The sequence below is a fragment of the Rasamsonia emersonii genome (assembly GCF_000968595.1).
Source record: "Rasamsonia emersonii CBS 393.64 chromosome Unknown ctg1118621760002, whole genome shotgun sequence".
NCBI classification, from domain to species: Eukaryota; Fungi; Ascomycota; class Eurotiomycetes; order Eurotiales; family Trichocomaceae; genus Rasamsonia; species Rasamsonia emersonii.
Window position 1 is genome coordinate 34,255 of NW_013563285.1, and position 22,619 is coordinate 56,873.

Below are 22,619 nucleotides of genomic sequence, written 5' to 3' on the forward strand. Positions count from 1 at the left end.
TAACAAACACGACATATGCGACGTGCATGGTATAATATATACTACACAGGGTATTTATCCTCAAAGTAGAACACTGATATCACCAATGTCCTGAAATTCGAGACAACTTCCGCTCCTCCAAGATTCCGGAACGCTCATCAATCGTCAACTGCTCGACGAGCCGACCGACTAATTGCTAACGAAGTAATTCACCGCAATGACCGGCCCCAGCTTGGCCTCTTTCTCAAACGCGTCCAGGTCGTAGCGCATCCGCGGCCTGTTGCCCAGCTTCTTCCCGCCCGGCGGCGCCCATTTTGCGCCGTCAAAGTCGTCCGGTTGCTCGCAGAGGAAGAACACGTATCGATGCGGGCCACTGCCTGGCGGCGGTGCGGGCCCGATGTAATTGGCGATGAAGGGCGTGTCCGACCACGTCAATTTAGCGACGCCGTCAGCCGCGGTCTCAGAAGACTCGGGCTTCAGACAGGGCTGGATCCAATGCAGGATAGGGCCCAGGACGGTCCAGGACTGAAAGGGCGCGTCGAGATCCAGGCTGATGACGAGGTAGGTCTTGTCGGACGGGACGTTGAATGCGAGCTCGGGGGGCGATTGGGCGTCTGTACAGAATCTCATCAGCAAGACGAGACCTCAACTAAAGTACCTGTCTTGCAGTACGTACTCGCTTTGGGATGTGATCTCCCGGCGAGACCTTTTTCCCGTTGACGGTCAATTGCAGGATCTTGGACGGGTCATTTTGGATCAGAGACAGTGCCGTCTCGACGCTTTTGCTTTTCCGCATTTTCAGAAATTCAAAGCAAAACAAAACAAAACAAAAAGGTGGATTGATGGAGGATTTAAAAATCTGAAATTATGGTCGAGAGTGTTTGTTTAAATACATCCATAGTTGTACCTAGTCGCGATCGACATGGTGCCGGGACCGGGAAGACTCAATCGGCTATAACGGAGTTTAGTCTATCGCCATTTTGGGTAATTGCATCTACACCAGTGCTGGTTGTTTCTCTTGCTCGACAATTGAGCTACATGGACTCTACCTTGACAATGATTATCTAGATATTCTCTCTTGATCATTTGGTATACATTCAATTGTGTAGTGAAAATAAGGCGAACCTTTTTTGCACTTGCGATATCAACCCTTGTCTATTTCCAAACGTCGGTCAGAAGAAAGACAAGAAGAACAAGTACGATAGACTAAAAAAACAGTAAAAAAAAATAATATAATATTGCTTCAGTATCGACGTTCTTGAGATATACTTCTTATTTTCTATGAAAAATAAAAGAGCTCACACCCCCCAGCCTTTTGGGCTGTTAGGAGAGGTGCTACGAAAACCCCCCACTACCATTGTTTTTGGTAGATCAGGGGTTCTACTTCCCAATCCGTCCTCCAGGAGAAATAGTTTTTTTTTTTACTTCTTTTCTGTCAGGAAGGGGACTCAAACCTGGGATGTGCATGTGCCAATGCCAGTGTGGTAACTGTATAGGCTATACGCCCCAGGTTCTGGTTAGTAGGATCACTTGAAAATGCCTTATATGGCGCATGGAGGGAGGGTTGAGTCATGGTCTGTTTCTTCGTCTTGTTCTTGATGCTTTGTGCTGGAGTATGGCTGGTAGTCAGCGTCCAATACAGCATGCACTTGCCATCTAGACGCTGTCTCTTCTTCTTCCTTCGACATTAAAAGGCAGCAGCATCAAACATGTTCCATTTCCTATAATTGCAAGACACAGCTTTGAAGATATCATCACATAGAGTGACATACACACAAATATATGAAGGAAAATTGGAACGCCTCACTAGACTGGCAAGAGTGAGAGAACATTGTCTCCGCATTGCTAAAAAATACGTACCAAACAAAGTCGAATGAGGCTTCCAGTTGTCCCACCCTGACAGATTTTTATATAGGAGCATGACGGTGACACTGGCGATTAGATATAGCAGGGCCTTATGGTTTGATGTCTTGCTTCGACTGTCTTCTACTGAAGTTCTGCCCATTAAGGCCCCCAAGTTGTGCACTGCCGGGGGCCGAAAGACAGCAATCAATCTGGAAAAGGAATGGCAGCATCAGTAGTGCCATTGTACGAGGACTCCTATTTATTTGTCTCTGTGGCCATGCTGTCTGATAGCAATATATTGGACCCGGTGACGAGGAAGAGTCAGGCGGAGCAGGGGAACTAGCTGCAGGAAAGCAAGATCAAGACGAGGTAATTTCTTTTCTCCTCTTGCATTTAATGGATCCAAGGATGTTAAGTCGGCCTAGTGAAATTAAACTTCGCAGTTAGTTTAGAGGAAACAGACGGCTCTGGTTTCTAGGTTTAGTCAAATCCAAGGTCTCTTGGTGTTCCAAGGTTAGTCGGCTCCCTCTAAACACTTGAATTAAAGAGAGGAGAAATGGCCTTGGCACTCTATATGGGACATACTCCATAGAATATGGGACGTAGAATAAATTACCAGGTAGCACAAATCTATCGATTGAGGCACAATACGGAGTACACTGTTAGCTACTCAATTGTTTTCTGCTGTGCAATCTCCAGAACAGGGGCATTGTAGCCCTTTCCCACCCCACGCTCAGGGGTATTATCTAGAAAAGTTGCACGATGATAATAACCGCATTATAAGCAGGGATGTCAGGGGCCAATGTCCCTGGCATCGCCGGGGCATTTTCACTTGCAAGGCTTATCATGCTTATCGATACTCCGGCTTTTGCTGATTGGCTGCCGTTTCGTGATTGGTTCTCCTGCAGCAAATCAGAACTCGCAAGGAGAGGCAGCCAAGAGGGTGACAAGTCGTGTAAAGGAAAGAGCGAGTCCGTGCAACCTTATTATCAATCCTGGCAAGAACGGGCGATGGCGGGGCGTTGGGCCGATCGAGGAGCACGTTGGCGCCTGCCAATCTCAGTCCCAGATCGCAGTGAGGTCATCGCCAGCCTCGCGGTTTCCTCGCGTGACTTGCTCCTTCCTTATCACGGACCCACCCGTCATCCCCAACTCTCTAATAGCTAACTACCAAGTTCTTTGCCAACGATGGCTGTCTATGGCGACAGCCTAGGGAACTGACGCTGATTAGCGAAATGGATTGTTCACTGCTTAAGCTCACCTCCATGCAAGCGCTCTCTGTTCCTCTCCCTCGTCACCGCCGGCACCAGACCTGGCACTCGTATTGGATGACGGCCTCGTCTCATCTTGGGGTTGGCTCTGGAGTCTGGGACAGCTAGGCAGCTGTCTGTGCCCAGGTAATTCTGGTGTGGCGGAAGAACTCTCTGGACGCCCCGGCTAACTTTACCATTCCCGTTCCTAGAGACACACCTCCATTTAACTTCTAACCATGGCGTATGGCCTGTCATTTGTGAATCGAGTCCGTGTCCTTGGTTTGAGCCACGGCTATCCTCCACTTCCCCTCACCAGTCGCTATCGGTAACCTGACCTCTGGGCCTCGTCCACGCCACGCGCGTTGTGCGCCAGCTTTCGTCGACCCGAGCCATAATGTTGCTTAAGCCGTTGCTCTGTTGGAAAAGCTGGGGAAATGCCACTACCACGGTTCTCTTATCTCTGGGACAATGAGCGGTTTACTTCGGGCGGGATACTTTTACTCCCCCCATGCCCTGCTGCGGTTGCATTGACGACCTGGAAGGCATAGCAAGAACCCATCACGAATTCATCACTTTCTTCCAATGTCAGATCCCACTCTTTACATGTCGCCTCTGTCAGAAAGAGACTGGTGACGCAGTCAAGAAGCCCCTTCACCTGCGTGCGGTGCCAGCCGAGGTCTGCGCTCTGGTCGCAGACCCTAAAACCGACCACGCCCGATAGCGATCTATGTCAACGGGACAACCGTACCACCGGTCGATCATTGACCGATCATAAAGTCAACAGCTTTTTCCCCCCTTCTGTGAAATAAAATTGCACACTGAAGACTGCTCGTCCACCCTGACCCCTCCGCCGGGAGGTGGTTCAGAGGTTAATGGCGCCTTTCTTCTCGCTGCTGGCAGCTCGCGGGCTGTACCAGGACGTCCCGCCCGATCCGCGGACTAAATTCGAGGACAATCCTACGCTGCTGACGAGCTGGTGGTGTACTGGCTTTTCCCTGGTCATCATCCTCGTTCGAGTTATCGGCCGCTATGTCCGCACGGAGCGTCTGTTCCGCGAAGATAAAATAATGTTGGCAAGCATCGTGCCGCTCCTGATCCGGATGGCCTTTGCTCACGTTGTCTTGATTTGGGGCACCAACAATACGAAGACGGCCGGGCTGTCCGAACTGGACATCCAGCATCGGGAGATCGGAAGCAGGCTCGTGTTAGCAGCAAGGGTCTTTTACGCTGCCTTGTAAGCTCTTCTACGCACTCATTCGTCATGCACATAACGGTTATCAAGATGCTGACCAAATTTGCCCTCAGCATATGGATGGGAAAATACACGGTCTGCGAGTTCTTGAGACGACTAACAGGCACGGTCTGGACCAAATTCTTCCGACTCACTCTCCGATTCATTCGATACTTCCTGGCGTCGACGTTCCTGGCAGTCGTTATTGCCACGCTAGCCGAATGTCAACCCTTCGATCACTACTGGCAGGTAGTCCCGGATCCGGGCCCCAAGTGTCGGCTGGGCTATGCCAATCTGCTGACGATGGGTGTCTGCGACGTGATAACCGACCTCTTGCTGGTCGTCTTTCCGATCCCCCTCGCATTGATGTCCACCTTACCAGTAAAACGCAAGCTCTCTCTCGTGTCGCTCTTCGCTCTGTCTATGATTCTGGTTGCGATTACCTGCTACCGTGTACCGATGGTAATCCAGCGAAATGGGCTTCAAAGTTACCGGTCTCTGTTAGCCTCACTGGAGATTTTGGCGGCCACGGCCGTCTCCAATGCTGTCGTCATTGGCTCCTTCGTCCGGGACAAGGGGGTCAAGAAGCCCAAGTTCAAGAGGGCATATGGTTCATCGGGGAGCGAGAGTCTCGATCACAGCTCTGCGCGACGTGCAACGATCACTACTCGTCGATGGGGCAGCGACGCCGACCTGGTCGAGAGCTTAGGCATCGGACTTGGACCAGAGCTACAGACGACGGATACAAAGGTGGTCCGCCCGGCCCCCGTAGCTCTTTCCAGTCACGATTTCTCTGCGCGAACCGGAACCGTCGACCCTGGTTGGACGTTTCCTAGCCGTCTATCAACGGGCACCGACGACCTAGCCTCGGCCTCTGACAGCATGGGAGCAAGGGTTGACCCTCATGAATATATCCCGCTGAATGATTGGGATCGCTGGGAGTCAACGTCCGGTAACCCTCGGGCCTCTCACCGCAATGTGTCGTTTTCTGATGTGGGCGGCCTCCTTGATCCTCCGTCACCAACGACACCGGCCATTGGCACTGCCACCACCCAGCCAGGTAGTCGTTACCGTCCAACTTTTTCCCCTGAACCCCCACTTAGCCCGGAGATGCCACGATACCCACCATATCGTCGTGGTAGTATGGCTCTCTTACAAGATGTCGGTGGCCTTCTCTTCCCACCGCGTGATTCTTCTGGCGTCACTCCATCCCACGATGGAGGGGAGAGGCGAGAGAGTACGTCACAAGCCGGGCCCTCGACCTCTCCATATCGCCATGGACGTGACGTTCAAGCACATGTTATGGAAGACCATCACGTCGAACTGCAGGATGCAGGTGGTCTGTTATCTCAAGAACCTCGCAGGGATCTGGGAAGGTGACCTTTCTTTCTTTGATTTGGAATTAAGTCGTTCTTTTGTTTTAATATAATGGAATTTAGCGCTGGCGCTGGGCAATTTATTGTACATGTTTTTTCTAGCGGTATGTAGGAGGGATATGGGCACAGTTTATAATCTTTACAAGGGACAACTAACTCTTTTCGTTGTATCGCACTTGCTGATATCTTCCTTTCATTTTCTTTCTCTTTGCGACGATACCGCTTGTACTGAAAGATGGTCTAAAACCCACCACTTACGTCTACTTTTGGACAAAGGAAAAGGATTGTATTTAATCTTCTCCCTAAAAGCTGTTATTTTCTGGAGTCAAATGCGTCTGATTTCGTCCTGCAAATCAATCATTCCCTGATAGCGGATCGTCTTCATTCAACCCAGTTTTCTCAGAAGCAAAAATATTAACAGTAATTTTCATGTTAGTGTTATAGCTATGGACGAAGGGAATGCAAACGTAAAAAAAACCCAACGAAACATGCAAACATCTAATCAGTACAGAAGCCCACCCCAAGTAATCCGTTACATGTCAACGCCGTACGCCATGCTATCTCAGTCTTTTTCTTTTCTTTTCTTTTCTTTTAAACGTTATGCCATAGTCGGTCGAAGATTGATCTCCATAAATCGACTGCCATTATATCACCCATCGGTAACTGGCGTATCGACCGGCCGTTTCACTCTTCCGGATGATCTTCACCACCTGACCTCTTCTCAGACCCAGATACCGTGCCACCGGGTCCGATACCTGGATTCGAGGCAGCTGCGACTCCTTCAGGCGGTACCGCTCTAGTAACCGGGCCTTTTCCTCAGCGCTCAACAGGACGTGTTTCGGGACAAGCTCGTGGCGGGTGATATTCACCAGGAGATCCTGCTCCTGGAAATGCTCGCAGAACCGGCCGGGAATGCCGCTGAGCAGACGGACAGCAGAAGGCGAGATCGGGGTCTGCGTGATGAAGATGCCGGAGTGGAAGTTTTGCTCGTCGATCAGGTGGTTGAATGCGCGAACCTGCTTGGTGCCTACGCCGGTGGCGTCCGGACAGAATTCCACGTAGATGGTGCCGCACTCGGGCTGGGGGTTGGGATTCGACTTGGTTGGTAAGGGAGTGTATTTTTTAATCATCGCTTCGGTGGGACGGGCGGTGATTTTCATCTTGCTGCGGCTGTACAGTACAGTAGACCGTCCGTTAGAACCAGCCAAGAACAGGCTAGATGTGTCAAGAAAAGAAAAACGTACTCAGGGTATCCAAGGGGGTCGGAGAATCTCTGTTTGAACTCCTCGAATGGAATCTGGACTTCATCCTCCGTCACCTCGTAGCCCTGTAGAAAGAGAGAAGAGAAGTTAGTGATAAGTTCAGAGCGGATTTTGCTCTCGCGCCAAAGCAGAACTCATTGCCATACCCGGTCCAGGAGCATCTCGAAGACCGTCCTCCAGGTGCGCCACAGCCTGGACATTTCACGCTCCGCCTCTTGGGAGCCCGACGAGTAGTCTTCATCCATGGCTGCGATGGTCGGCGCGCGAGGCGCTCTCGATGCGTGCAACGAGGTCGAAAAAGGTCCCTGCGCTCAGGAAGGCTGGCAGCAGGCCCAGACAAAGATGACGGAAGCACAACCAGCTGCGCCGCAAGGGTGTCTGGGATGAGAAGCTGGGTTGTGCTGGGTTTGTCTGGTGAGATGAAAGGCAGAGGCGTTCTGGAAAAATCGAATCCATTGAGGTTGGGCCATCCATTTTTGGCGCCCGCGATTTGGCACTAAAATTTAAGCGCGCCGGCAGGGCTTGGCGGGTGGTCATTGGCAACCGAACAGGCCAGAACCGAGAAAAATCGCCAAAAAAGACAGCTCAGAAGCACAGACTGTGCGACCAGTCCTATCAGTCGAGACACACCCTGTCTCTCTGCTTTCCGGTCTGTCTGTCTGATCCCCGTCTCTGTCGATCGGTCCAGGGCCGTGTCACAGGTACGCCTCATTCTTCTCGCCCATTGTGCTGCATTGTGTATACAATTCCCGCAGAAAGTCACTCGTCACTCACACGACTGCACGCACACCACAGCACCGCTCTGCATCGCGTCGCATCGCATCGTCTGTCTGTGAACTCCCGACACAATGGCTGCTGTGGCTGCAGAGGCTCCAGCTGCTCCTGGCCACAAGGTCAAGCCCCAGAAGCCCGATGAGGAGGCTTTCAAGGCCAACTTGGCCAAGGCCGAGAAGGAGCATGCTGCCGTTCAGGAAAAATTGGTTCGTGTCCAATGTCTATCCTTTGCCTTTTCTCTACAATCCTAACGCGTCCTGCATCATTACAGAACCAAATCAAAGCCAAGATCGAGAGCGCAAAGCCCAACAACCAGGACTCGCCTGCCGCCAAGAGACAGAAGGAGCTGCGCGCCGAACTCGCTGCCATCCGTCAGAAGCAGCAGAGCTTCAAGGCCTCACGGACCAGCACCCAGGAGAAGATCAATGCGCTCGACGCCAGCCTCAAGGCCCGCGTGGCGGAGCAGAACAACTCCCGCAGCAAGATTGCCTTCAAGAGCGTCGAGGAGATCGACCGGGAGATCGCTCGTCTGGAGAAGCAGGTCGACTCGGGCAACATGCGTCTGGTGGATGAGAAGAAGGCCCTGGCGGATATCTCGAACTTGCGCAAGCAGCGGAAGAACTTCGCCGGCTTGGACGATGGGCAGAAGGTCATCAATGACTTGAAGGCGCAGATCGCCGCTCTGAAGAAGTCCCTCGACAACCCGGAAGCCAAGGCGCTCAGCGACAAGTACGCCGAGATCCAGAAGGAGCTTGACGCGATCAAGGCGGAGCAGGACAACGCTTTCAAGAACCTCAATTCCCTGCGGGACGAGCGCACGAGACTGCACGAGGAGCAGCAGAAGAAATTCACGGCCATCCGCGAGCTCAAGGACAACTACTACAAGCAGCGCAAGGCCTGGAAGGAGTACGAGGACGAGATGTGGAGGATCCGTCGGGAGCGCCAGAAGGCCGAGCGGGAGGCTCAGGAGCGTGAGAGGAGGAAGAAGATCGCCGACAAGAAGCTGGAGGAGGCTTCTCGGCCGGCCTACACGGATGAGATCCTCACCGCTCAGGGTCTTATCCGTCACTTCGACCCGTCCTACGACTTCTCGACGTTGGGTCTGGACGACGGCAAGAAGGTCCAGACGGGCGCCCTCCGTGCGGAGGTCGGCCGTACTGTGGACGACTCGAACATCAAGGGCGTTAAGATTGTCAAGAAGGATGAACGGGAGGAAGACTACTTTGTCGGCACGGGCGGCAAGAAGGGCAAGAAGGGGAAGAAGGGCAGCGCCAACGGCTCCGCGGCCCCTGGCACCCCTACGGAGGGTGGCAAGTTCAACCTCAGCTTCGGTGTTATTGAGGACTTCGCCAAGGTCAAGGTCGACCCGCCGATGAGTCAGGCCGATGTGCCGGGCGTGATTGAGAAGCTGGCTGCCAAGATCACCGAGTGGAAGAAGAACCAGGCCGCGAAAACCGAGGAGGTGAGTTAGTTGAAGCCAAGCAGCTGGTGTTTTCCCAGTCTACAGATTACCTGGATACTAACAAGCTGTCCTGCAGAACATCAAGAAGGCCAAGGAAGAGATTGCCCGTCTGGAAGAGGAAGCGCAGCGGGCGGCCGAGGCAAAGAAGAACGCCAAGGTGAACGGCCACGCTGAGGCGAAGCAGGAGAAGGACGCTGTTGCTGAGGCATCGGAGGAGCTGCAGAAGGCTTCTCTGGAGGACAAGGCGTAATCGGCTGTCTTCTTGCTTCTTCTATCCCCTCTCCCTTCATTACTCATACACCACTTTCTACGGCCTAGATCCTATATATATATGCATGTCACGCTGTGCTTTCGTTGCACCCACGTTAGTCGTGATATCTGGGCATTTTTCTTGCATTTTACCCCCTGCATGCACCCTTGCTTGCAAACTTTCCATCTCCCATCTCATCTCATTCGCATCGCATCTCATCCCCCGGCATCTCATCTCTCCGGTTCGTGTTCAATGAAGACGGGAAAAAAAAAACGCAAGCGAGAAACGTCGATGTTTTGTTTACCTTGCTTGCTTTTTTCTATCTGTCTGTTATGCACAAGAAAAAGCACGACTGACTGACTGACTCGACTTCGTTGGTGGTTGGTGTCGCTTGCTGTTTCTCATTTCTCAATTTCCTTGTGGGTTTATCTCCGATTCAACCTGCATCTTCTTTTTTTAGTTTGGCTGTTTTTTTTCCCCCCCCCTTTTGCCTTTTTTTACCCCCTTTGTTTTCTCCTTTCTGTTTTCTTTTCTCCTGTTGTATTTGACACGACCGAATCGAATCGACGTGAAGTTCAAAAGTTCAAATAGAAGGACGGGAGGAAAGAATGAATGAATACTGTCTAGGCACCTGGATAGATAAGTAGGGCACAGTACAGCACAGTACAGTAACACTATTAGCATTAGAACTACCGGTCAAAAGTGTTACGTAGGTAGGTAGGTAGGTAAGCTTGCTTTGAGCGCTCAACTTTACCCAGACACAACGAAAATGATGATGGCACAGAACATATTACCTGGTTGCTAGCTAGAAATGGGTGACATAAGGTACTAGCTTGCATTAATTAACTATTCGTGGTCCTTATATTAGTCTTTCTGGAGAAAACAATACTCCTTTTCTAAGCTTCCTGCGGGAGATATTGCGCTGGATGCTCGATGAGAGATCAGCTGCCGGGGAGCTCGCTTACGACGACTTTCTGATGCAGGCAGTGTTGGCGTCGAGTTCTTGCACTTGACGTACTGCATGGAAACTCGTAGATATTAAGATAGCCTCTGCAACTTTATGGGCCTCTGCTTTCTGTTTCCCTTTCTCTCTCTTTTGTTTTTTCGTTTGGACTGTTCACCTCCTTAAACAACAGAATTGCTGTCATATAAACAAAATACTGCCATTACATTAGAGAACTAATTTAAGGAGGCATACTGCATCACCTACAGACCCCTTCCTTCCTTTCTTCTCTTTTGATCCTTGTCTGATGGGTGGATATCTTTTACATTGAACCTTATCAGAACTTGGAGCTAATGAAGTGAGATTCTCATTCTGAACTCTCTTTCTTTCGACTCTGTACAGGACACGAATCCTCAACTTTGGAGGTATAGAGGAGTTAGACTGGGAAAAAGTCACCTACTATTACTACATTATAGTGGCAAGCACATTACATACTGTGAAAAAAAAGCAAAATTTTCGAGAAAAAAAAACGAGTGTCTGATGTTCTACCTATAATCTATCTAAAAATGTAACATATCAAATCAAATCAAAAGCTTTTTCAGTACATGTGTTTTTTTTTACCTGCCCTTTTCATAACTTCCCTCTCATCTTACTTCTCCCTCAACTCTAACCCCATCTCTGAGTCTGAGTAATATCTAGTTCACTCTTGTCCAACACAATAATCACTGTTCCCCGCCCCGGCATCATGGCACCCATTGGGGCAGTCCCCCAGGTATTTAATGACGCCGTTATCACCACCGATGCAATGGAAGAGCGACTCGCGGCCGTTGTCCACCTCCGGCACGCCTGCGTCGGCGATGGCCTGGTCGATTTGGGATTGGTAGTGGCCTTGAAAAAAATTAGTTAGCTCTGCTGTTTTCATGCATGTCATCTGCTGGCGGTGGTGTTCTCCTTACCAATGTCCAGTAAGGTGCTTCCACAGTAGTTCAGTCCCGGCGTGCAGTTCCTGGCCATGGCTCCTATGGCGAGGATGATTGTGGTGGTGGTGGCGATGGTGAAGGATTTCATTGTGCTTTTTGCAAAATAAATAAAGCAAGAGAGAAAGTTGTATTGAATGATATCGTCTTATTATCTATACAGGTATATATGTATAAACGATGCGTTGCTGTCTGTCGATGAGGAAAGAACTCTTTCTTTCTTCAGACAGGTTCTCCAATGCCTTTTATAACTTATCCATCCTGTTTTATTTTATTTTTTTTTTAAAAAAGAATGTTTCTGATCAATCTTGCTTCCCTGCATAGGTGCATACATACCCTGCTAGTGCTCACTCACTCACTAACTGCATGGGACGCCTTATACCACCTAACATAACATATACTCCGTATCCGCATTATCATTGACTTGGGGATTTTTTTTTCCAGCCCCTTTTCTTTCATTTTTTTTAAAAAAAAAATCCGTTTGGCTCGTTCGCTTATATGTACAGTACCTATGTTAGATGCACCGAAGAGCCCCCAAGAATGGAAACACAGTGTTACACAGTGCATTACCTATATGATACATGCACCAACTACCTCCTGTTTTTAGACACAGGAAGGGGCCATTTTTCTGTTTTTTGGGGGCTCATTTCTTTTATTTACTTTTATTTATGGATGTATGTTACACAAGTAGTTCTCACCGCAAGTTCTTAGAATCAGATTTCTTCTGGAAAAGAAAAAAGCCCTCTGCTGTGACTGACTAACGGCGCCATTGTCAGGCAGACTGGTCAGATTGTCAATTGTCTACTATGATGCCTCTGTTAGGGTAGGGACATTCTTAGAAAAGAGCTGAATAAACTGAAATTGAAATTAAAAACCAACTTCAACCAAGCTCATGTTACAGCGAGAAGGAAACCTGACGTAGCAAACACTACCCGTGCTGCAGAAATTACCATAGCTACAAACTACAAATTCTAAGGTCACTTTTGTTCATGTTTATAAGACTACCTTAATTGTATTCCATTCTATTGTACAGTACATACATATGAACTATAGGATAACAAGTGTAGTAGAATACATGTCTGTCTGTAGTCTTATTACAAATGAAATCTCGGAACGACTGTTTACACATCCGTCGGGAAGGTGTGAGGAGTGGTCAGAGTCGTAGGAGTGTCGCTGCGCAGCTGCGGTCCGATCAGGTGGTCAAACGCCGGCGAGTGCGACACGCGAGGCGTAAGGTCTTCAAGGTCCCACAGGTAGCCAAGAGTCTTCAGGACGGACGTGGCACTGTAGACTGAAGAGTTGCCAGTGGCAGGGTCAATGCCTTCCTGCTCAACATAACCCTTCGGCGCGTACGGCGAAATCAGGAACGTCGGCATCCGTCCTCCCAACCGGTTGTACGTGAGCGTGTAGGTGCTGCCGTCGGGGGCCTTCTCCGTGTAGGTCAGGTTGTCCGGGCGAACGGCCAGCGGCGGGGGCACGTGGTCGTAGAAACCACCAGTCTCGTCGTACGTGAGCAGGATCAGGGTCTTGTCCCACTGGGGGCCATTGCGCACCGCCTCGTAAATCTGCTTCACAAAGACCTGGCCGAAGGAGACGTTGCCCGTCGGGTGCATCGAGTTGGTGTCCAGCCCGCAGCACGACGGGTTGATGTACGACAGCTGGGGCAGCAAGCCCAGATAGGCATCCTGGAAGAAGTTCTCCAACGGCACAACGTTCTGCTTCTTGTACTTGGCCGTGTAGTTGAAGAACAGGGCATCCGGAAGGAAGGCGCCGTTGGTGCCGTCGTAGTTTTTCCACGACACGCCTTTCTCGTCGGCCACTTGGAAGATGCCCTTGATGTCAATGCCAGAGACATCGAAGCTGTTGTCGTTGGTACCGTGGCCGGCAGCGGTTCCGGCCAACGCGCACAGTCGGTTTGGGTTTGTCGGTCCAGGCACGCAGGAGAACCAGCGGTTGAAGACGGTGAACTCATCGACCAGGTTGGCAATGGTGGGGATCTCGTCTTCCGTGTAGTAGCCCATCACCTGCTCAGCCGCAACCTGGGGGTCCAGCTTAGGGTACGAGACGAGCTGCATGTCGACGAAACCCTGCTGGGAAGGCTGCAGTTTGCCGGACGCGATGGCCGCGTTGTCCGGCGAGAAGGTGCCGTAGAACTCCATGTTGTTGCCGGTCACAGAGTGGCTGGGGTCGTTCAGGACCGAGTCAAAGTCCTTGGCCTTGGTGCACCATTTCGGGCTGTTGGGGTTGCTCACGTTCTGGGGGATGCAGAAGGGGCCATTGTTGGCGGGGTTGTCAAAGCCCGGACGCTTGAAACCACCAAGAATGTTGTCGAACGAACGGTTCTCCAGGAGGATCCAGACGACGTTCTGGATCTTGTCCTTCAGGTTCTTGATCGACTCGGGTGAACCGGACTTGTATCCAAAGGGAGCGTTTTTGTTATTGTTATTGTTGTTGACGGGCTGGGCAGCCGCGGAGGCTGCGGCCAGAACCGTGAGCAGACCGGTAAGGGCAATGTCGGGCTTCATCTTGCGAGCTGATGAGGGCGTTTGGCAGACCTCTGACCGGGTCCCAGGATGCCATGGTCGCGGGTTTTATATCTGAAGGCACTCACTAGGCATCCCAACTGAACGGTCACAACGCACCCACGTGCTCGGGAAGGAAAGGACCTGCCGGAGGAGGATTAGCAGGACCATGGAGGCGATTCCGATCGATCTGTAGCTGTGGAAAACGGGATGAAGATGCGGGAGTTGGATGTCGTCTCTCGTGTTTCCCGCGCACGTGGGCTGGCGAATGGCGGGGCGGGAGTATCAATGCTGATTATGCTTATTTCGATTGGTCGGGAATCGACAGGGCAATTGCCTGATTTCGGCAAGCGCGATGCAGGCCCGCCCCGTCGTCCGGATCGTTCCTGCCAAGAACGGGCGTTGAAGTCTAGCTGCGATGCGTGTTGCAGTTCCCGCATTTGATTCGTCCGCCAGAACGTGCTGTCATCGCAGATAGATCAATAACGCTGCCGGCCATGCCGAGAATTCTCAGCAATCGCTGTCGACTCCTGATTATGATGACATGAAATATTATCCAGACTCCGCAGAGAATATCCGTCTTAGCCGCGTGGTTGAGGAGATATGCTTCCAATGACGCTGAGCGGCTGTACCACGGCCGGTAACCCTAACCTCTGGACCTTGGGAGGACCTACCTGAATGGTGGTAGCTTTGACGCCAACGACATTTGCAATTTCCTAGATATCCTCCTGTTCCGAGTCAATTCCGTGCTGTCATCAGATCTCTCACAGAGTGCAATATCAGAACTCTTGTGTATTAACCATCGATCTTGGCATTGCCGGACTGCTGCTAACTGATTATAGTTGGAATTGGTTCACACTCAATAGCACCTGCCTTATACGGAAATACCTTCAAGGCTCGTCCAACATTTAGATTAATTTTGTAATTGACCATGCGTCTTTATGGCAACAATCTGAGTCAGACGGCAAATTGCTTCGAAGTAAAGCTCCGCTGTAGACCACTTTGTAGTAATATCGATATGCATTTCCATCTTCGAGAAGGTAGTAGAGACAAGTGCTAGGTACCGTCCTGGTTCAGTCCAGGTCCAGAATACTGCTTCCTGTCGTGGGAAAGCTGTCATTGTCATCGTAAATGCTAGGCTGCGTTCCGTCGAATGCACTTCCGACAGCAAGCCTGTTCTTAACGCTGTCTTTCGACAACATTGAGAATGGACCTTGTAGCGCTTTCCATACACTCCGGGATTGGATCCCCAGTCCCAATGCTTGCAGAGCGCCAACCATCCATGCCGTGCCAAGATAGATATTATTGATATAGTGGGACAAGCGGCCCACGTGCTCGTCCAGGATATATACCGATCCCCGCAGAACCAACAGTTGGTCTTCTTCGCTGACCGGTGAGTACCTCCTGCGCCGGTAAATTCGGAGAAATATCTTCTTCAATGGGCCAGAATCATGTAGATTCTGTCCATGGCAAGTTTGCTAAGAGGTCAGCACACCACTGGGTGAGTCTTTGATCGGAATTAGATGTGGAGTCGTTGAGGCTATGTTAATAGTTTAGCAGAGCTAATGAGCATTCAAGGACGGCCCAATGTGAGGTGCGATACTGCACCCAGCAGTGCTGAGGATTGTGAGGAAATGTTGGTGAAGAGCAAACAATGACCGTGGAGGAAAATTTGTAGAGTCATCCGCTGAAGAATCGCAGCAAGGCAGCAACTTGGATCGTTCCCGCCTGCTCTGAAGATTTCCTTTCGGGTGACTGGAAAGCACGCTCTGATGGCACGTGAGCGTCGTCACGCCTCTCAACAGTCCATACAGTATGCTATCACGTAGAGTCGAAGCGCGCTGCAAGTCGAGAAGATCGGTACGACTCCAACATGATCTGTTCGCACACACCATTGGAGTGAATTACAATGTTGCTCGAGAATTCTTCTATACGATGTCATACATAGCTGAAGGCGAGTTCAGGCACCAGATGTTATTGCCTGGGAAGTCCTCGACGCGGTCTGAAACTGTTGACGGCAGTCGTCATCGACCGATAAGATAATGACTAAATGATGACTCCTTCACACCATACATATATCTTACTTGGTTCGCCTTTCCTACTATCGATCACTATTCCAAATCCCTCCGACATGGCGTCAGGCCTTGCATTTCGTCGGAATGAGCTGCAGGGGTACACCATGACCCTTCCTGAGCATGTAAGATCGATCGATGACTGGAGTGATGGACACATGCGTCGCCGTCCTGGATCTTCCAAACAGCGAGTTTTCCAGTCTCAGGGACGACCATCACGCGGAACTCTTGGACGGCTGCCTACAGAAGTCCTTCATGCCATTTTGCGCTTCTTGGATGTTCGAACCGTTCTGACTGTTCGACGGATCAACAACTTCTACTGTTACATCGTCGATGGAATGTCTGAATACCATCTAATCCAATCTCATGCTCCAGAGACATTTAAAGTGATGAATGCGACAAAGTCGAGTTCATTCATCTCGCTGAAGGACCTCTTTGCTGAATTCACCCGTTCTCCTCCTCGGTGCTACACCTGCAGTGATTTTGGCCCCTATCTATATCTACTCGGTTGCCATCGATGCTGCTTCAATTGCCTTCTGACAAGGTCAGAATATCATCTGGGATTACCATCTAATGTGGAAGTGGCATATGCTATTCCCAAGGAATTGCTAGATCAGCTTGATCAAATATACAGTCTTCCGACATGCAGGCTGTGGGTCTGTACCACCACTTCTACGGGGAGGTATAATCTTGTTAGCATTCCAGCTGCCCAGAAGTTTGCGATTGAGATTTACGGGAGTCTGGACGCTGCGCACTTGGCAGCTGATCGACTCTATGATGAGGCCATGGTGCAATGGGAAACACAGCGAGCTTTCAACGGCAAATCGTATAATAAGCAAAGAGAGCCCACCAAACCCCATGTATTGCGAGCGAACCCCCTCGCTCCGCGATATCTCTCAACTGCTGCCCCCTTGGGTGCTATGATATTCCCTTTCTGGGACATCCCCCGACAGAGCCTGGAAGAAGGGGTATACTGCAGCGCATGCGTTCTTGCACCAGACTCTTTTTATTTTTCAGACGATGAGGCCTTCCAGAATTATCATCGAGCTTACCTCCTACGGGAGATCCCTAGACATTTTCAGCGATGCCGTGCCGTAAAAGAGGGATATGGTGCCTTGATTCGGCAGCAGCAGCTTAAAATGCCATTCTGGAACTCACGCTCAAATTACCGACAACAACCCAAGATTGTGGGAGAGGAGTTCTTTGTGAACTCTGACGGACAGATCGACGAATCGTTGATGGAAGAATATAAGTATTGGCAGGAGCTAGAGCGCTTTAACGATCTCATGCGGAAACTTGCGCCACAGGAGCCAAAGATCAAGGACGGCAATAATAAAGCGATCTACCTCACCGACGAAGAAAACGGTCATCTAAGACAAGGAAGGCTGTCGAGCCTGTTGAGGTAGATGTGTGTGGTCAGTTAGCAGCGGTAATCAAATCAGAGGGGTAATTGTAGGTAGCCGTACTGCATCTTCTCAACGTGTCTACAGCCATGAATACTAGATGAGGCCTAGGACACTACTAGCTATAAGAAACAAGAAAACAGGATATATATAAGATCCAAAAACAATCCACTAAGAAATCTCTTATTCTCGCCTCATCTTGGGCTTCAGGATTCACAGTATGTGTACATAAGCAGCAATGTCGCCTCACTGTAGCAAATTTTCATCTGGTAACTTAATTCGCTTCCTTGTCTATTATTAGCTTATTTAACCGCAGGGCACACAAGGCTGAAGCGCAGCCTCGCAGGGTGTGGCAATATATATAGCTAACCCCTCCAAAAGGACTGCACCTACATTTCAATTGTGTCAAATGGAACATATCTGAGCATTTTTCAAAATAACGTCTTTACAGTTTTGTTTTCCTTCTTCCTGTCTCTCTCTTGTGACGGTCGCATCAATCGTTGCATTTGCTACTTGCATTTGCTACTTCAACTGGCCAATCACAGCCGCGACTCGAGAACGTCGGTCTGTAATCACCATCTGTTTACCTAGCCTTATCCGCTTCTTCTAGCAGTCACTGACTCATTGCATAGACATATTTTTGGATATCATACTTTCTTCTGTGATTAAAATTTATTTCAACACCCTTTTGTTGGTTTTGCTATCTGAACTGCGTGGTTCATCTGTCATCTGTCATGGTCTATCTCTTCCCCCCACGTCATGTTTACTTCCCCTCTACCCCCAAACACACGTCGACCGTGATCCTCCTCCATGCCCGCGGCAGCAACGGTCCCGACCTGGCCTTTGAGCTGGCCACGTCGTACTCCTCCGCGGGCAAGACCATCTTCGACCATTTCCCCTCCACGCGGTGGGTGTTCCCGTCTGCCCGGGCCCGTCACTACTATTGGTCGCAGGAGCAGCAGTTCCGGGGCGAGGACAACCTGCCCGAGTGGTTTGAGCTGGAGTCTGCCGACTACCCTCATCAGCCGATTCCCGGCCTGCAGGACAGCGTTAGCTACATCCTCCGCATCGTGGACGAGGAAGTCCGCCGATTGGAAGGCAATGCGGATAGGGTGTTTATTGGAGGGGTCGGGCAGGGCATGGCGGTGGGGTTGGTCGCCCTGATCTGTGCCCAGCGGAAACTGGGGGGATTCGTAGGCGCGAAGGGCTGGATCCCTTTCGCGGGGACTCTGAGTTCGCTTCTCGAGAAGGGGGAAATGGACCAAGCGGGGGTGGTTTTGAAAACAATCACTTTCGGTCAGCAGCAGCAGCAGCAGCAACAAGCACCAGGGCAACAACTGTCAATCCTGCCATTGCCGTCTCAACCTCAACCGCAACCTCCACCGTCACTAGACGTCTATTCAGGAAAGGCAATTTCGGGGCCCCTCCACGTCAAAGAGACGCCAGTTTTTCTGAGCCATGACGAAGACAACCGATTGGTAGATATCGGATTGGGAAAGACGGCACACGACACACTGCAGCGTCTGGGATTCAGCGAGCTGTCCTGGAAGACCTATCCGGGTGGAATCCACGACAGTCATGGGCATCGCCGCCAATGGCTAAAGGAGCCAAAGCAGCTGGATGATATAGTTCAGTTTCTGGGAGATAAGCATCTTGGTCGAAGTGGCTGATATTGAAATATTGATATATTGATATATACGTGATAAATTAGGCTAAGTTTAGGAAAAAAGGAAAGTGATGCATTGAACACGATATGGTAAAATATATAGTGCAGATGTTGCTTCGAAGAATAAATTTATTATTAAAGAATAATTAGAATATGGAGATATTATGGAAACAGGGATTACATATGTATAGCAGAGGTGAACATAAGCCTGATTATTTATGACATGACAGACAGAACTCCAGAGATTAAGCAAGGAAAAGCTGCAGCAGCACAATCTCTATATCACTTTCCCTTTTTTTTTTGCTGCAAGCATTATTACTTACGCAGTTGACTGCCCGTTGGATGCAGAAGAATATTCATTTCTATTTCTGATTGGCTGCTACTCTCTGGCGGGGTGCTGGCCGAATAAGGTTGACGGCAGGTGACTTTGGTGCCACAAGCGGAATAGTCATATGACGAGTCCTATTAATAATGATGATTCCACGGGATCTAACTGGCCTGTGCACGGACGCGGTGGATCAGCCAAGCACAGCCATTACGAGGCGCAGCAGCCGTTCTGTCGTACTCATACGGAGTACAGCCGGAGTGGCGCGGCATTTTGCGATTGGTACAGTACATTAACTAGTGACGATAAGACTTGTCTGTTTCATTTCAGTTTCATTTTTCTTCATTGCAGATCTGCTTTCTGCAACCTTCATATTGCCGATATTTTGATCCTTCCTTCCGTTTTTGCTCCGTGCTGCTGTGTCAGTTCCGATAGCTGCACCGGTAGTCGCTGCCTTCCGAGATTGAGTGAGAAGTGAGGGGCCTCTACTTCAATCAATTCGCGGCTGCCTGGAGTAGGTACGTACGCATGGTGCAACTACCTAGGTAACTAACGGTCTGGTCTAGCCCAGTCAACTTCTATACAGATTGAAGCGATTGCTTTCTCGAGCGCAGTGGTGTTGGCGAACTGGCGGATACCTACGTACCTACCTGCACTGGGAAGAAAAGACGAGTACCAGAGAGATACCATTATCCAGCTTCCTCGACTGAGCATTGTCACTCCATCCATTGTGGACCATCTATTCCCTTCGTACTCCATCGCATCGTCTTGAGATCTTCCTGCAATAACAACAACAACAATGTCTGGCAAAACTGTAAGTCATTGCCTATCACTTTATCAATTTCCATTGCACATATTAGATCAATCGACTAATTGATCGTCTTCTAGGAACCTCCGAAATCCCCTCCCCCGGCCTACCCTGCTCCTGTCCACCAGGACGCCGGTCCTTACTACCCGCCTCCGGGAGCTCCTCCAAACGTGCAATCCCCTCCGCCTCCAGTTCCTCCCCACCCCAACAACAACTACAACAACGGCTACTACGGAGGCCAGCAGCAGCAAGGACAGTCCTATCATCCAGGAGGAGGACCGTACCCTCCTCAAAACGGGTACTACGCGCCTCCGGGCCAGCCGATGTATTACCAGCAGGGACCGCCGCCGCCGCAGGGGTATTTCTACAACAATGATCACCGCAGAGACGGCTTCGATGCAGGCGGGATCTGTGCGGGTATCCTTGGCGCGCTGGCTTGCTGCTGTTGCTTGGACGCGCTGTTCTGGTTTTAGACACGTTTTTTATGAGACCTTGACTGCTACGACTCTCTTCTTTCTTTCTTTTTTCTTCTTCCAGCTCAGTACGAACATTTCATGATGATATGACATCCCTTTTATCCAGATTTACCTTGGCAATGCTTTCGGCAAGGGTCAGGCGAGGCGCTCTGCTTTTTTTATTCTTTCTGGTCTGTTGTATTTGGTAAGGCTAGTATCTGTTTGGACTCTTGTCTTTTCTTGTCTTGTCTTGTCTATAGTGTTTATTTGCCTAGCTAGCATGTCAGGTTCGGGTTGTTTGTACTGTACCTACCTATCATCAATCTATCTTTGTTCATCTAAGTGTGTACATGAGTGAGTGAGTGAGTGAGTAGTTGGTGTATGTTATATGATTTTATATGTGTACAGTATATACATGCATTTCGTAATAATTGATCCATTGATCCATCCCTATTCATCCATCCATTAGATATCCCATATCCATTCCATTCCATAGCCATTCATTCATTCCATTCCATTCCGTATCATATACCATATGCACATAGGTATCTATCCATGACATAACTAAGTAAAGATGAGAAACAATAGCAATAACAGCAACAATAACAACAACAACAAAGATGGTATCATCATAAACACACATACATACAACACACATAATGAGAATAAATAGCAGATAAGACCATAGATGCTGAAGGGGTACATGTGCATATGCATATGCATATGTGTCGCACTTTTTTTTTTTGTCCCAGATTCTTGTTGTAGTTTTTTTTCCCCTCCTTGGATTTCATATAGCGCGAGATTGCGGTTATGATGGTGAGGTTTGCTGGTAGGTAGGTAGGATTGAGAGACGGATGCTTGCTGGCTACGGCTGATTGATTGATTGATGGCCTGCTTGCTCCCTCTGCAGGAGTGTGGTGTCGTTTTCATCATTCATCCAGTCATTCATTTCGTTACCCAGTCAGTTAGTTAATCAGTCAGTCAGTCATTCCGAGGCATGCGTTCTTCCTACGGAATCGTGATAGTGATGAGGCGTCGTCGAAATAAAGGCGCAGAATCGCGTATGATGCCTGGTTGACTCTCTGCTGGCTGCCAACGCAGTCTTGTCAGACAGGTTGTCGAGCAGACTCCAGACTTCAGGCATGCCATCCAGTAATAAAATAAATATGCCTCAATCCACTCAATCGAATGGTCACCTTTTTTTTTTGGACCACATCGTGTTGTTATCGTCACCGCCGATACTCCTCATCATAATCATACGACCCCGCACGACGATACGACCGCTGACTGTGCATGCGCCGCGGCGGCGGCGTGTAGTCCGTAGACTCCTCCTCAAACACCTCGACGACGTCGTCGCCCGTCGACGGGGAGGTCGCCGACTCCTCGACGATGACGGTGTTGTCGCGCCGTGACGATCGCGGCCGCTGGGGACGCGACGAGCCGACCTCGATGACTTCCTCCGTGGTCCGCCGCCGGCGACTGCTGTTGCGGCGCGGCGATCGCGACGCCCGCCGGCGCCGCGTCATGACCTCGGAGACCACCGTCGAGCTGTAGTCGCTGATGCTACCGCCGCCGCCGCTGCGTCGGCGGGATGACAGCGCTGTGTACAGAACCCACAGGACGAGCACAACGCCGCCCACAGTGCCCAGCACGATGCCTGCGACTGTGCCGGGCGGAGGCCCAGAGTCTAACCCGCCGTATGTGGCTGGGATGGAGAGGATCAGGTTCGTGTTCTGGCGGGGGAGGAATGTAGCAGAGGATGACGACGACGATAGACTATTCGCATCTTCTGTCGTAGTCGTCCGAAGTGGTAAACTGGCAGCGACAGCGGCGTATGCATGGGCGAGATCTCGCATCAGGCGTGCGAATGGCGACGCGATCGGAGCCATTGTCAAGTTGACGAGGGGAGGGGGAGAGCGGGGGTGCGGTGGAAAGAAATGTCCAAGTCCGCTTCGATGGGTACGGATAAAGAGTGTATAATTCAACCAGATCGAAGATAAGAATCGATCACACGCG

At 50.3% G+C, this 22,619-nt stretch overlaps 10 protein-coding genes across 10 annotated transcripts; 5 read left to right on the forward strand and 5 right to left on the reverse strand.

Annotated features, from left to right (window-relative positions):
* Positions 1-168: 168 nt before the first annotated feature.
* On the reverse strand, positions 169-775 carry T310_1733 (uncharacterized protein; the record flags this gene model as incomplete). Its single annotated transcript, XM_013475352.1, has 2 exons — positions 169-593; positions 652-775. 2 exons carry the CDS (start codon positions 773-775, stop codon positions 169-171), a joined length of 549 nt encoding a protein of 182 aa, XP_013330806.1.
* A 3,369-nt stretch (positions 776-4,144) lies between these two features.
* Positions 4,145-5,688, forward strand: T310_1734 (Integral membrane protein Pth11-like protein; the record flags this gene model as incomplete). Its single annotated transcript, XM_013475353.1, has 2 exons — positions 4,145-4,311; positions 4,383-5,688. 2 exons carry the CDS (start codon positions 4,145-4,147, stop codon positions 5,686-5,688), a joined length of 1,473 nt encoding a protein of 490 aa, XP_013330807.1.
* A 640-nt stretch (positions 5,689-6,328) lies between these two features.
* T310_1735 (DNA-directed RNA polymerase) lies at positions 6,329-7,191 on the reverse strand (the record flags this gene model as incomplete). The annotated part of the gene is made up of 3 exons (XM_013475354.1): positions 6,329-6,854; positions 6,929-7,011; positions 7,093-7,191. The coding sequence occupies 3 exons, from the start codon at positions 7,189-7,191 to the stop codon at positions 6,329-6,331; spliced, it is 708 nt and encodes a 235-aa protein (XP_013330808.1).
* A 603-nt stretch (positions 7,192-7,794) lies between these two features.
* On the forward strand, positions 7,795-9,432 carry T310_1736 (Nuclear segregation protein (Bfr1); the record flags this gene model as incomplete). The annotated part of the gene is made up of 3 exons (XM_013475355.1): positions 7,795-7,926; positions 7,992-9,182; positions 9,259-9,432. 3 exons carry the CDS (start codon positions 7,795-7,797, stop codon positions 9,430-9,432), a joined length of 1,497 nt encoding a protein of 498 aa, XP_013330809.1.
* A 1,643-nt stretch (positions 9,433-11,075) lies between these two features.
* On the reverse strand, positions 11,076-11,443 carry T310_1737 (uncharacterized protein; the record flags this gene model as incomplete). The annotated part of the gene is made up of 2 exons (XM_013475356.1): positions 11,076-11,263; positions 11,332-11,443. The coding sequence occupies 2 exons, from the start codon at positions 11,441-11,443 to the stop codon at positions 11,076-11,078; spliced, it is 300 nt and encodes a 99-aa protein (XP_013330810.1).
* Positions 11,444-12,473: 1,030 nt separating this feature from the next.
* T310_1738 (Phospholipase C) lies at positions 12,474-13,877 on the reverse strand (the record flags this gene model as incomplete). The annotated part of the gene is made up of 1 exon (XM_013475357.1): positions 12,474-13,877. The coding sequence occupies one exon, from the start codon at positions 13,875-13,877 to the stop codon at positions 12,474-12,476; it is 1,404 nt and encodes a 467-aa protein (XP_013330811.1).
* A 2,128-nt stretch (positions 13,878-16,005) lies between these two features.
* On the forward strand, positions 16,006-17,352 carry T310_1739 (uncharacterized protein; the record flags this gene model as incomplete). The annotated part of the gene is made up of 1 exon (XM_013475358.1): positions 16,006-17,352. One exon carries the CDS (start codon positions 16,006-16,008, stop codon positions 17,350-17,352), a length of 1,347 nt encoding a protein of 448 aa, XP_013330812.1.
* A 731-nt stretch (positions 17,353-18,083) lies between these two features.
* On the forward strand, positions 18,084-19,019 carry T310_1740 (uncharacterized protein; the record flags this gene model as incomplete). The annotated part of the gene is made up of 1 exon (XM_013475359.1): positions 18,084-19,019. One exon carries the CDS (start codon positions 18,084-18,086, stop codon positions 19,017-19,019), a length of 936 nt encoding a protein of 311 aa, XP_013330813.1.
* Positions 19,020-20,139: 1,120 nt separating this feature from the next.
* Positions 20,140-20,621, forward strand: T310_1741 (uncharacterized protein; the record flags this gene model as incomplete). The annotated part of the gene is made up of 2 exons (XM_013475360.1): positions 20,140-20,154; positions 20,229-20,621. 2 exons carry the CDS (start codon positions 20,140-20,142, stop codon positions 20,619-20,621), a joined length of 408 nt encoding a protein of 135 aa, XP_013330814.1.
* A 1,211-nt stretch (positions 20,622-21,832) lies between these two features.
* T310_1742 (uncharacterized protein) lies at positions 21,833-22,492 on the reverse strand (the record flags this gene model as incomplete). Its single annotated transcript, XM_013475361.1, has 1 exon — positions 21,833-22,492. One exon carries the CDS (start codon positions 22,490-22,492, stop codon positions 21,833-21,835), a length of 660 nt encoding a protein of 219 aa, XP_013330815.1.
* Positions 22,493-22,619: the final 127 nt, after the last annotated feature.